The 14,182-nt window shown below is 33.5% G+C and overlaps 1 protein-coding gene across 21 annotated transcripts in view; it reads left to right on the top strand.

The window, feature by feature from the left end:
- Positions 1 to 14,182, top strand: part of ASPH (aspartate beta-hydroxylase) — a 105,438-nt gene that overhangs the window by 13,772 nt on the left and 77,484 nt on the right. For 12 of the 21 annotated variants that reach the window (XM_071737633.1, XM_071737626.1, XM_071737627.1 and 9 more), the window contains 3 exons: positions 1,764 to 1,913; positions 2,677 to 2,721; positions 3,944 to 4,012. In XM_071737633.1, coding sequence (XP_071593734.1) covers positions 1,764 to 1,913; positions 2,677 to 2,721; positions 3,944 to 4,012 — 264 coding nt within the window. The remainder of the gene's footprint in view (positions 1 to 1,763; positions 1,914 to 2,676; positions 2,722 to 3,943; positions 4,013 to 14,182) is intronic. The other 9 variants (XM_071737631.1, XM_071737618.1, XM_071737632.1 and 6 more) reach the window with 1 other exon arrangement.

Raw genomic sequence — 14,182 nt, 5'->3', positions numbered from 1 at the left:
ATCTTTGTCACTATAGTAAATTATTTTTTTAGAGAAGAGTCTATTTTTTAAGGTATTTGCATGAGACAGTCTTTTAGAATGGAAGAAAATATGAACAGCTGTGCTTGATTATTTAAGTTTTCTTTTTTCTTTTTTCTGCTCCTCTAATAAACAAAGCCCCCTTCTTCAGAGGCAGCAAGCTGTAAACAGTAGAAGACAGTAAGATAAATGTGAAACAGAGTAAAATTCTCTTTCCTGTTTGTGTCTTCTAATATCTAGTTTTCTCTAGAACATAGTTGTAACCTGGAATAATTGTAAATGTTTTTAGCCATAAGGTTTCAGTTTAAATGCATACAAAGCTTCTGTTTGCTATACTGGAACACAGGGACAAAGTTCTGCTATTACAGAATATAGTTGTTTATTTCTAATTATTGCATTTTCATATACAATTGATTATATTTCTGAATGTACTAGCACTTGTCATTGCCTATATTTTCAGGCTACCTGTACATCTTATCCACAAAGAAATAAAAATAAAATAAAATAAAATAAAATAAAATAAAATAAAATAAAATAAAATAAAATGCTGACCTGAGCAAAAGCTGATGTGAGTTGTTTGGGTTTGGTTTTGTATTGGTATATAGCACAAGAAATGTAATAAAATGTTAGTTTATTACTGCTACAAACATGATGGCAAGCAGGGTCTGAAAGTACTTCTGTGTAATATCTGTTACAGAAAAAAGTCAGTGACAACCTCTTGTTACTCATCTTTCAGAGTTACTCCATTTTATTATAAAAACCAATAGTATTGATACTATGCTTTGAGGGTATTTTTTTACTTTTTCTACGATCTATTTTATTAAATATATCAAGCATTCTTTGTAGTTAGTTTGATAAAGTTAACTCCTATGTTATTATATCATCACAATATTTACAGAAAAGTTCCTCAAGTGTTTCACAATATGCAAGATACTTTGTTCTTCACTATCTAGGACTGAGCAGGCAAAGCCTGTTTTTTTCTTTTCCCATTGGTTTTTCATAACTACTGTATTTTTTCATATGCACTCACTTTCCATATGTGTGGTTATAAACGAAAATACGATTTGTGTTAAGCTTCTGTGTCATCCTTTTACTTGTATGTTTCATGGGTCTGGAAGCCTTGTGGATTCAGTGGACTGGTTTAGGCATATAGTGAATCTCTGTTTGATTCAGAGCAACAGGGAAGGTATTTTTAGTTGGTAGAGTGGCTGAATTTGGAGTCTTACCCTTAAGATGGTTAAAATTTTTGAGCCACCCTAGGGCATTTGAGTTTTCATGCTGATTCCGTGAGCTAATTAAACTACCCTTGAAACTTTGCCTTGCAATAAACGCTTTTCTTCCAAACTATTTCTGCTGGTCATATTGCCCTCTGGTGGCAGTTTGAGGACTGTTTGCACGAATGCAAAGCATCTCAGAAATGTTAAGCTCTGTATAAATACACACAGAAGAGAAGAAGGGGAGATTTCTAGCTAAGTTGTTCAGACAAATTGCACGTGAGTTTTGTTGGTGTCTGGTTGATTATAGGGCTTTTACTAAGATAATCATTGGGCTTCCTACTGTAATTCACAGTGATATGAAAAGCCAGCAGCAGTAGTGGAGGTTTTTCTTTTTAAATAAAAGATTTACTCAAATTTCTTGTATTCAGTGTATATGTGAGAAATAAGATTTATAATTACATCCTCGATCTTAATTTTCTAACTCTTATACAAATCCATTTTTCTTACTTGTCTGCCTTATTTTAACAGAGACTAAGCATGGAGGAGGCAAGAATGGAAAGAAGGAAGGCCTCTCTGGAAGCTCATTTTTCACCTGGTTTATGGTAATTGCTTTGCTGGGAGTATGGACATCAGTAGCAGTTGTCTGGTTTGAACTTGTAGATTATGAAGAAGTTCTAGGTAAGAATTTTAAATCTGAAGGTACTTGTAATATTACTATGATATGCATGCTATTGAGGCCATTTTCAGTTTATAGATAGCAGCGTTTGCTTGCAAATGACCTAAGTGATAAGAATAGGCAATGTAGTTCAAAAAGTACATTTTAATGCTGAACTCTGTTACAATGTTAAAATAGGATTCTCATAAGGTTGAAAAAGGTTAACATACCACATTTATTAAAGAATTGAAGAAGTCTCTGAAGACAGATCTGGACCTCTTTGTAATATATATACTGTAGTTCATTTTAAATATCAGCTACATGTGCATTGTTTCAATTTTAGCTCTCAAACTTGCAGCAGTGGTTGAAAGGGGGCAGCCAGTGTTACCACTGCTCTGGTCAGTTGCCTGTCAGTCATCCTCTGGGGAACGAGCTCTTGAATGACCTCGCTTTCAAGCTTGTAATGGTCATATGGTATCTCATTGTGACAATTTTAAAATAGTATTAAATATTAAAATAGTATTAAATATTAAAATGGTATGTAAGAATGAAAACTAATGTCTCAAATTTAAAGATTCGTGTCCGTATTTAGAGCTATTTTCCTTGATTCTGTAAAATTCAACTTAGGTTTTTGCTGCTTCTGGTTTTACAAACTTAACAGCTTTGCAAGTCTGTTGGTACATGTTTTTTTAAACTGGACTGATTTTAAGAGAAGTTTCTGGTTTGAAACTTATTTGGGTCTAGTGATGCAAAATAATGGTTTCTGTATTTTTACCATGCATGCAGCCAAAGCAAAGGATTTCCGTTATAACTTGTCAGAGGTCCTACAAGGTAGGATATAAGAGAAATAAGCGTGCTTTACAGTCCCTTGGCTGAAATTTTTTTTTTTTTTTTTTAGTGAATTGCTATTTTTCTGCAATGCTGTGAAACTTGATCATTTCTCATCAGTCTTATTCTTCATGGTTTTGAAGGTTACAATTCTTATTTCTAGAGAATTATGTTTATTCCACCAATCTGTTTTTTTTTAACCATAAACTGATAAAGATCCTTTCTAATTGACTGCTTCCACTCCATGGTGTGATGGCTTTATTTTTGTCTGTTCTAGACCCAAGGCTGAACTTTTTCTTCCACTTTTTCTTCCAAAATTGTTTTCTAATTTTCTAAATGCCATACTGAGAACTCCATTCAGTCAAGTTCTGCCTCCATTTAGAGAATGAGAAATGTAATAATCAGCTGGTAAACTGTATGGACTTCTTCAAACAGTGTGCAGAGTTTCAATCCTATTAAAAGTTATGTCTGAATCTTATCAAACCTAATTAGATAGCTCTCTACTCACTTGGTGGTCCCAAGACACATGTAATCCTGTATGCCATGATTCTGTGCTAAAAAATTGTTGTAACAGAACCTGGATTCTCCTTTTGCATATAGTTAGGGCTGGTAGAGTTACAGTTTCAAAAATAAAATGGAGAAGTGTCGTGTATGAGTCACCTATAAAATGATGGACAACTTTTTTTGTCTAAAGTGAATGTTATATGGTTGTTTATCAAATTATGAATGTTTTTCCTTTGCCCAGGGAGTAAATTGCTTACCTTCTATTAACTTGGCACTAAAAATTATATACCTATCTTTTTTTCTGAGAATTTGGAATGGCAGACAGCATATAATAAAAAAACAAATGTTGATTATTTGATTAATTCTTGTTTTATTAGTTCTTTTCACTCAAGAATTCTCCTTGTGTACTTCAATTTTGTACTTTGCAAATCATGTTCATACGAAGCTCAACTTAATCACAGATTTGTTTTAAATCTGCCAACACCAAGATAAATGTGTGGAAGAAAGTCAACTTGTGTTCAGTGTGCAGTCTATGGAATGCAGAAAGATGCTTAAAATATTTGTATTATTTTCCAGGAAATTTAAAATATAGTTAAGAAGAATATGGCTAAATCATTTTAACAAATGTAAATAATCTATCATCAACAGTCGACTGAAAATACTGCTGTAAACAAACTTCTGAATCCCTAATTCTCTCTTCTGTCACTCTTTGCATTTCTAGGCAAGCTTGGGATGTATGATGCTGATGGAGATGGAGATTTTGATGTGGAAGATGCTAAAGTATTGCTAGGCAAGTACAAGCACAGATGGAATAATCTATGTAACTCAGTTGTCATATTCATATTTGGGTTTTGTATAGTGTAAAAACTATATTTAGGGGTTTTCCTAGTTGGAGAACTTAAGTTGATTTAATTCTGGTGGGTTTTTTGTTTTGTTGTTTTTTCTTCTTAATGCCTGTTGTAGCATTGTGTGTGCAACTTGTGGCAAGTTGTGTTCATTTTCTCCTAATATAGCAATGTAAGTGGAATTTAATTGCAGTATGATTTTGAAGTTAGGGGGTTGATGCTGCTCTATTAACTCCTGCAAGGTGATTTGATTATTAATCAGTTTATCAGCTGGAGGGCTTAAGAGGCTTCAAGAGTTGAAACATTGTTTATTTTAACATATTAAGCCAGGTCCATTTTAAAATGAGTTTCCACAGGGCCTTCATACTTCTTAGATGACTGTTTAGTATATTTTTGTACTGTCTTTCCTCTCTTCTGAGTTCTGCACTGGTCTGTTAATTTTCTTCAGAAATCCTACGTGACATGGATTTTTCTTCTTTGACTTTGAAACTCTGGTTTAGGCTTCTGTTTCCTGTAGCATGGGAGAATGTCTTTCTGCTCACTGTATAGCTTCAGAAAGACATTTCAGTCACTAGATTGCTTTTTGATACTGCCCTCCTGCCCGCCTCTCCTAGCAGTTAAAGCAAAACCATCTTCAGCTTCACAGTCAAGCACTGGCTAGATACATCTTGCATACCTGATGTTACAAAGTTTTCTTTCCTTTATTTGATTTATTTAAATGTAAACCTATTCTGAGCACACAAAGCTAGCAAGTGAAACAAATTAACAAAAGAACAAAAAAAAACCCAACCCTTCAGAGTTAGTAATAGGCTGACCAGAGGACAAGGGGAATGTCTCAAACTTGTCAAAGTTATCAATACTATATCAACAGCATATCAATAATATATTAGGATGTTATGGATCGCTATTGGAAACTCATACTCCATAAAAATCACTTTAGCATCAGTTTATTTTACCCCACATATATTTAAGAAATAAGCAATTCTATTAGGGTGATAAATTTGTTTGATCTCTTAGTGGTTAAAGAATGCAGTAAAAATTACTGAACCAGTTTGCTGTGGTGTGAACATGAGAGACACTCCATAGAATTTCCAGTGCTCTGAATGACTTCAGAGCTTTAAATTGGCCTTTAATTATAAATGGTGAATAAGATAACACTATGTATAGTTATAACCCTAATCTTTCTCTGTCTATTATATAGTGCATAGAAACTGGGTATCAGTCTCTTGTGGGTCATACTAGTTGGGTTCAGATTGTCAGTGGGGTAGCCAGAAACATACTGCTGCTTTGCTACATTCTGGTTCATGCAACTTGATACATCTGGGAGTTCTGCCAGTACATGACAGTGTTTGACAGTGTTTCTATTTAAAACTTGTTTTATCATACATTTAGACCTTATGCTTCAAATATGACATTAAAAGGTCAGAAGATGGGTTGGTTTTTTTTTTTTTGAATACTTGCATAGAAATACGACTTAATCACATTTAAGAGTATTTTCAGCAGTACAAAGGAAATGTTAAATTTTGAAAAGTTACATGGCATTGATAAAAACGATGAATATAAAAATATATTTCTTCTATTCACTAGCATATCATATTATTAACAGAAGTTCCCAGTAAATTGTTGTGTGTATTTGTATTTAACATTTTATATGAAGTAAAAAATTAACACCACTGTGGAGGCTAAAACTACTTAATTGATGTAGAAACTGGAAGACCAGCTTCCCTCTTGAGGTGTTTGTGTTCCAGAATTAAATCATTGCAGTAAGAAAACCATATAGTAAATCTAGATCCAGATGCATTAGGGTAATATTGAATTGCATAAATATTGAATGCATAGCTCCTTTTCTATTTTATTTGTGAGAATTCTGCTAGTAAGTATGTTGTGTTTGAAGACATATTATTCTCTGGGATTTTCCTCTGTGTTAGAGCACCATAACAGCAAGTGGTTTCTCTGCTATTTTAATACTGAAAAAGAAGGTACTGCTCTTTGATGTCTAATGCTAGGAAGTCAAAGGCTTTTTCTTTTCTGTGTTTTAGCTGTCACTAAGAAGAGAGGCTTCTTAATCTGCTCCTTTGAGAGCTGGTCTTATCAGTAATTCTCTTCCCACTTTTTGTCCACTCTGTTCTTTGAAGGGAGTTATTCTAATCAGTAGTAGTGTTATACCTCTGTATTTGCCTTAACTCAGTACAGCGAAACAGTGGCTTTAGTAGTGTTATAAAAATGCATGTACAGGGAATAGTAGTGTCTGTTGTAATAGAATCTCTGGAGCTGAGCCATTTTTTGTACTTTAGTCCTTTTTAACAAGCAACAAATCCAGTGAAACATTAGTACAATTTTGGAACTGCAGCAACAGAAAGTCATTACTATATTGTTCTTGTGTGTTTAGTTCAGAGCAGGCTGGCTATGCAGAAAATGGAAAACAAAAATCTGGTGTATTGCTAAACAAGAAGTAGTCACCAGAGGAACCCAAGATTCTGTAAAGCAATTTTCCCCCCCTGTTTTACCCGTAGTAGAAGAAAGATTTTTTGCTAGCACTTGTACAAATATTGCACATTCAGAAAATCTGTGGTGAGATAACAGGAATTAAGAGAATGCTTTTATACAGTTCAGCTGTTCAGGATAAGTTTCATACTATTCTCTATTGTTTTCACTTTCTACTGTGCCACCTTCAAATATTAAAAACTTGCACATGTTCATTCTCATAAAAGAGGTGTTTGCAGGAGAAGCAAGGCTTTGTCATGTTAAATGAATGTAGGCAATTCCTCCACACTGTTGGTTATCATAACTCTGTTGAGTAGGGAAAGATTTTGACTTCTTCAATCACTGTTTGATTTAAGTTTGTAATGTTTATATGTCTCTTGAAGTAAAGGAGGTTATATCCTGTCTGATCTAGCATGGCATGGCTGCCTGATTGGGCAGTTCCTTTTTTTTGTAACCCTTAAATTCAAAGACTGTTATATTAATCTTTGGTAGTTTTTATAAAAAGTTGTAAAGAAAAGGCTTGGGATTTCATTGTTTGGTGGTTTTCATGGTACAGAATATAAGATGTATTCTTCCAGCTGTTGTTCCATTTGGTGCCCTAATTTTTTCAAAGACAATACAGTGGTTTACTCCATGTTACATTTTATGAAGTAATTGCCCTTATTCCTATAGTCTTATTCTTCTTATTATATAGCCTTATTCTTCACTTAGTGCAATAATAGGGGCATCTGTGTAATCCTCCATATGCTTAGAGAAATACTATTCAAAGCCTGGGGCCTTTTATGAGTGGTGGGGGTCTTTTTATATGGTGGTTTATTTTTTTTTGTTAGTTTTGTTGTTGTTGTTGTTTTTTTCTTCTTTAATGTCAGATTCTGACAGAATAAAACAATACAAACATTTATAATTCTGTGTTTATAACTTAGTTTTTAATTTTTGTTTTAGGTTCTTAAATAGGTATCTCATTCTTCAGTAGAGATACTTTGGTTTACGTCTTGCTTGGTCCAGATTTTGAAAACAAATTAGAATGATTACTGACTACCATGACTAAAGTCTATAAAATTTAATTTTTATAGAACTAAGCCATGGAAGAAGTTGGAGAGGGAGATTTTTTTATTCCCTTCATTGTCTCCTGGATTCAAGCTGTAATTTTTAAGCTTTTGAGCTATCCAGATAAAAATTAAAGAAAATGTCTGGTGACACAAGTAGAGGTTCTGGACATCCAGGTACAAGGATGTGGAACATCATGGACTTGGAAGTTTCCTCAGAATTATCATTGATACTTTCACAATGTGCTGTAAGAAAAACGTGTTGAAATGTGTTTAATGTCTCTGTTTTGAACTCCTATATTGTGAATGTTTCATTAACCTGCATCTAATACTGCTTTGTTGTCTGCATGTACAACATGTGCACTTAATTTAATATCTCAACACTCTGTCTTCACCCTTAGCCCACATTTCTGCTTCTCCTTCTAACACAAATGAAGGTGTGTTCTGGTTAAAAGTGGGGGAAATTCCTCCCTATGGCTTTAAAGCATACCAATATGTGATGTTTGTCATTGCTTGGGCATACTTTTCTCAGAATGGAAGACTTGAAATGTTATTTAGCAATAACTGTAAAAGAGTGGATTTTAGTTCGGGGGGGAAAAAAAAAAAAAAGGCTAGGCTAATGACTTTTTTTTTCTTTTTTCTTTCTTCTTTCTTCTCTATTTGTTTTCTACAAACACCAGTTGATCATTAGATCTCCTGGCCCAGGGTAGCAACTCATATTGTCAGAGAGTTAAGAAGTGATGAGCTCTTTTTTTCACTGCTCTGGCCATCTCTAATTTAACTGTCTTTAGCCTGCTTTAGATTGTCTTTGTAAGAATAAGTATACTATACCCTTTATATTGGCTTCCTGTCAATTTTTATCTAGTGTTCTGAATATCCTCAGGTTTGGAATTAATTCCCGAGGATCAGATATATCATGCAGAATACATATCACAAAAAAACCATGATTGAGAAGCATGTTAAGAAAACAAACAAGCAAACAAACTGCAAAACACCTCTACATCCCCCAGTAATTCAAGTGCTCATTTCAAAGCAAAATCAACATTCTGCATGGTAAAATAAATGTTATCCTTAACAGTATGTCTGTGATAAGCTTGTTTAAATGCCATTTGCTTTTAAATATTATTCTCAGCTATCGGCTGATCAACTGCTAGCTCTCAAATTTGAAAATGATTTTTTTTTTTTAATTTTTTTAAAAGACAAAATGGTTGATTTTATAGTAGTGGAGTACTGCTGTCAAGCAACTTCCTAAAAGTAAATGCCACAACAAGAAAACTGAATAAAAAGCTGATTTGGTCTTAGGACTAGAAAGAAAGGAAAGCAAAGCTGCCACTTTAAGATTTTGGCATAATACCATGCATGTTTATTGTCCAAAATATAGCCTGTACTTGGAAAGATTTTACTTTCTTAACATCTTTCTATTTCCTAGTTAGCATTTCTGTAAAGACTGCTGTCTGTGACATGAGATGTCTTTCACAGATCCTTTTACAGTTTCCTCTTTCCACCTAACTGCTATCTCTTTTTTTCCCTTCCCTCTTTCTCTCTTTCCTCTATTCTTGTGTAGGCCTGACCAAAGATGGCAGTAATGAAAATATTGATTCCCTTGAGGAAGTCCTTAATATTTTAGCAGAGGAAAGCTCTGATTGGTTTTATGGCTTTCTCTCATTTCTCTATGATGTATTGACTCCTTTTGAAATACTAGAAGAAGAAGAGAGCGAAGCTGCAGATGATGTTGATGGTACGTCACAGAATGAAGGGGTTCAGGGAAAAAAGACTTGTGTTATTTTGGATTTACAGAACCAGTGACTGAGAGACTTTATTTGATTGGCCTTCAGAAATGCCCATGAAATCATCAGTCTTAATAAAACAGGAATTTATGGCGTTGAGGGGAAACTCCCAAATGGACACTTTAAAGATTGAGCTAAAATCAGCCATGCAATGTAGTTTCACTAGTTGAAAGCCTTCCAATGACTTTTTTCCATTTTTTGTGGCAGGATGACAAATACTGCACGGTTGTGTAAATATGTAGCATAAAACATGTATCTGTGGTTGTGTAGTTGGTTTCTGTATGTGCTTCTGTTTGTGCATTTGTGCACAAAACTTACAAAGCTAAGTGTAATAACCTCTACTGTTAACACTATAACATTTGTCTTTTTGGCAAACATTAACCGAAGCGTTTTGTAACAGCTTTGATTATGAAAGTATTCTAGCATGACTGCATTATGGAAATGTGTATTTACATGTTAATTCCTAATATGGACATGACAATGATAATTCTCTTGTGAAATATAATTTTATTAAATAATTTATTTTGTGATTGACTGCTTTCTCAGATTTTTTACCTGTTCAAATGAAAGCGCTTCATTTTAAAGTGCTTGAAAATTCTGCAGAAATATTTATTTCCAAGTTAGGTAACATCTGTTGTATTCAGAAGATATGTCATCGTTATATGGTTTATTCCCACTGATTTGTCTGTTTTCAAACTAAGTTGTCAGTAATTTTTTTATTCTATCAGTCACACCACAAGGGCTGCTCTAAATTTGTCTTGAGTTTTTTTTAAGGTGGGACTTTTATGGAAGTGGGAAGCTGTGATTATGTATTTCTAATGTAATACTGAACATATTAAAGACTAATTGGAAATTAGAATTTAATGTCTGCTATTCATTGCTAAATTCAAGAACTTAATCCTGTGAACTTGAACTGGTTTATGACAGTTGTTCCAAAAATATTTTTCATGTATGTGAATTCTGTCTGCTATCATAAAGTTATTGGTATAGAATGAAGAGTTTGTAATTGTGTTCTGAAGTTTGTACCAAATGGTACCAAAAGCTGAACCTGAGCTGTCATTTTAATATGTGAATAGTGTAAACTCAATCAGGTTATTCTTAAAATTCTATGAAATAATTTATTGTTTTGCCTGCTGTGCTTAAGTTTATAGTGATGTGTTAACATTAGTGGATGCAGGCTGAAATTTTAAGCTGTTTTGGAACTAAATGAATTTTCACTTGCTTTGGGTTAGTGATTTTAATGCAATCTAAAATGTCTGTTTCAGAAAAAACTTAAGATTCTATTCTATTTAATAAAAAGTCAGAAAAGCGAAAAGAAAGTGAAACATTTAAGTGTTTAAAGTGTTGAAGTGTTTAAAAAAAAAAGTGGTGGTGAATAAATACTGCTGCTTAAGATTTACAAATTAAATAGAGCCACAGGATCATTAATCAAAATTTTCTTCCAAATATTTGAAGGTTAGGATGTAAGTATGTTAAGAAAATGTAAATGTAATGGGTTTTAGGATGAGATGTATGAAGTACAAGGCAAAGAAAATTAAAAGAAACACCATACATTGTAAAAAGAAATGCTAGTAGATCTATGGAATATTACTGAGAAGTTTCCTATTGCTGAGCAAGTAGGAGAAACTTGCCAAGTATCTGAGATGTAGGAAATAAGAAAGCTCAGTTTGTTTTGTTTGGCTTTTTAAAGTTGTTTACTTTTAGAAACAGGTTTTAATTAGAAGTAAATTTCATCAACATTGTGAGATAATATCTTTCAGTATTAGGAAAACTGCCATGGATTTTTAAATTTGATTGTAGATGCTTTGTTAATGAAACTAGATAAGAGGAGAACACCTACTGTAAAATTCTGTATCATGAAGTTTATTCTAAAAAGTTAAAGTAAACTTCACTCTCATGAAGTTTTAAGTGAAATAAATAGATTGCTTGAGCCTTGAGAAAGATGAAGGCACTGAAATAGGTAATGGTTACATAAATTAACAGTAACTTAGTTTAACTTGGGCTAGGGAGGCGAAATGCAGGCCAAGAAGGTTCTGATTTGATATCATGGAAAATCCTTGATGTTTTTTAAGTGAGTGGAAGTCTACTCAAGTACAATTATAGTAGGAATTAGCAATTTGTAGGAGGGAGAAAAGGGGGGAATTTAGAGCGTTCAGTTTTCAGAATATAGGTGTTTTTGAAAAGCATTCATTCTTCCCTGGTGTATTTAATGTATTGCACTAATTGTTGTGATTGCAAACAGGTCTTGGCTAATAAAGGTGATAATAAGATATAGATGAGTCTTGAGTTATATTAGCATGGCAGGTTGGTTTCTTTAAAGCAAAGGAACAAGCAACAAAAATCCAACCAACCAAAAAACATTTTAACTGCCAGTTAAAGGTTAAGCTGAGTATGAAATGCAAATACGTAAGGAAGGCTGCACTCTGGCTTCTAAGTCCACACAAAGTGTTTGAAATGGAAACTTAAATTTTAATTACATTGATGGTGACTATCAGTTATATAAAATACAGTCAGCATATTAATGTTTTAAAAGAAGTCCAGATAACTTTTGAAGTGGTTTTAAACCATAGATGAAAATCTGCAGCAGCTTTGCCTTCTGATATTACTGTAGAATAATTATTTTAGGAGGCAAAGTGGTTGCTTTTTACCTATGGGATTTGGGCTGAGAATTTAAAATAGGAGCAAATAAGTAACAAACAATGTTTTTAATGAGGAAAATACATTGTTTATGTGATAGGAACTTTCCAGGTTTTGTAACGAGTAAAGAATGAAAATTGAGTGATTTTTATCTCAAATTGGACATGGAGCTTTCTTTAGCGGTCTTCATATTCCTTACAGTCTACATATTCCTTACATATTCCTTATTCCTTTAAAATATTAAAATTTACAGAGCTCCAGAAGTAAATATCTGTGACTAAAGTATTAGTCTTCCAGTTTAGCCAGTAATTTTAGAAATGTGTGGGATGTCTTGCTTTGTCATTTTCTCATGTAAATAAATGTTTGATATCTTAACTTCCAATTTTCTACAGAAGTTTACAACCTTCAAGTGAAATACTGCATTAACCTTTGTAGCATAAGCTCTTCCTTGCTTTGTTGTGATACTAATGTAAAGAAATTGTAGGGGAAAAAGCACCATAACAGCCATATATCTGAAAAGTCTGAGAACTTAGAGAAGGTTTGAACCCCAGATTTCTGTGACCACCTTCAACAGTGTTTAATCTGAAAGTGTTTTAGGGGGAGGAGGGCATGAATCACAATGCTCATAATATATAGAATAACTTAGAGTTGCAAAATAAACAGAATTTTTTATGCCTGTGTTACTGCAACATATTTTTTACCAGGTTTGGTTTTTTGGTTGTTTTTTTTTTTTTGCCATCTCAAAAAAAGAACTTTTTTTGAGACCATGTTCAATCTTTCACTCTTGAAACCTGTTTCAAGATGAGTGATTAAGTCTTAAGACCTATAGGTTTTATTTTATGGTAAATTTGCATTATGAGTTACTCTCAATTGACTGGCCTTAGAAGTCCAACTTTTATGACATTTATTCATATCCAGTTACAGTTGGATGGAGGCAGAGAAGAAAACTTCATTGAAACATTAGAAAGGATTTCATTTCATTTCATGGTCAGTGATGGGGGAAAAAACCCACCTATATGGGAAATGTGAATTGATCAGTATTTGGGAGCTGGGGTAAGCTATTGAAGATACTTCAATAATTTTTAACAGGTGAAATACCTTAAATACTGATTTTCTTGTGGTCATTTAGGATGGATTCCTCAAGATGAGGTTTATAAAGGCAAGACTTGCTTGTTCATTTCTCCATCTGCTTACACAAGACGCAGCAAATGCATCTTTGACTTGAGAAAAGGAAATGCCTTCTGCTCCATGTCTCTGATTTCAATTTTTCTTCTAAAATTAGTCAGTTAAATAAGCAAAAGATAGTAAGAATTTCTAAAAATGTATTGAGAATATTTTGATTTCTTTTTTTAATGTTAGTTTTATGAATTTGAAAAGCTCTTTTGCATATGTAAGGGTTCCAGGTTATGATGTGTGCACGCTCTGCATACAGGTGATGAGTTCAGTGTAAGGTACGTGGGTGCTAGTTGTCTGTCAGTAAGCTGGTTTCTTTAGCAGAAGACCTTGTATATCTACTGTAGTATATTATAAATGCAGAAAAATAGCTTGGGTATCAGGTGCTCATAATCATTGCAATCAAAGGTTTTTCTGACCTTGAGAGTTCTTCTAGAGAAGTAAAACTAAAAGAACAGAAAAAAGGCTAGTAGTGTTTCTGGCTTACAGACTGGTATTTCCTTTGTTTTGTGCTGCAATGTTAATATCTTTTGCTAATTTTCTGTGAGGTGAAGGAGGTTTTTGATAGGACCTCATGAATTAAGGCAGGAGTATGAATGCAAGCTGCTGATATTTAAAGCTTGGCATATACTGTTCTGTTATCCAGGCTTTACACAAATTGCAGAAGGGTAGAAAGTTCTGTCTGCTGCTCAGTGCTAACCTTGACTCTGTGTTTTCTCTGGCAAATGTGAAGTAGCCTCTTCCTTTTTCTTATGTAAGTGGATAAGCCACCATAATTAGCTTACATTTGTTGGAAGATGCTGCAAATCAAAAGGGTTTATGCAGGTAGATGTTGTAGTGAAATTGATTTTATAGAATTTTTTTTATGTGGCAAAGCCTTTTGTAAAGCAGGGCTATTTTACATTATTCAGAATTATTACATGAATAATATAAAGTTTGCATATGCAAGAATAAACAGTGTTTTCTCAATAAATTGTTAAATATGTTG

This window comes from Heliangelus exortis, chromosome 2, assembly GCF_036169615.1.
Source record: "Heliangelus exortis chromosome 2, bHelExo1.hap1, whole genome shotgun sequence".
NCBI lineage: Eukaryota > Metazoa > Chordata > Aves > Apodiformes > Trochilidae > Heliangelus > Heliangelus exortis.
This window is presented reverse-complemented; position numbering and strand designations above follow the sequence as displayed.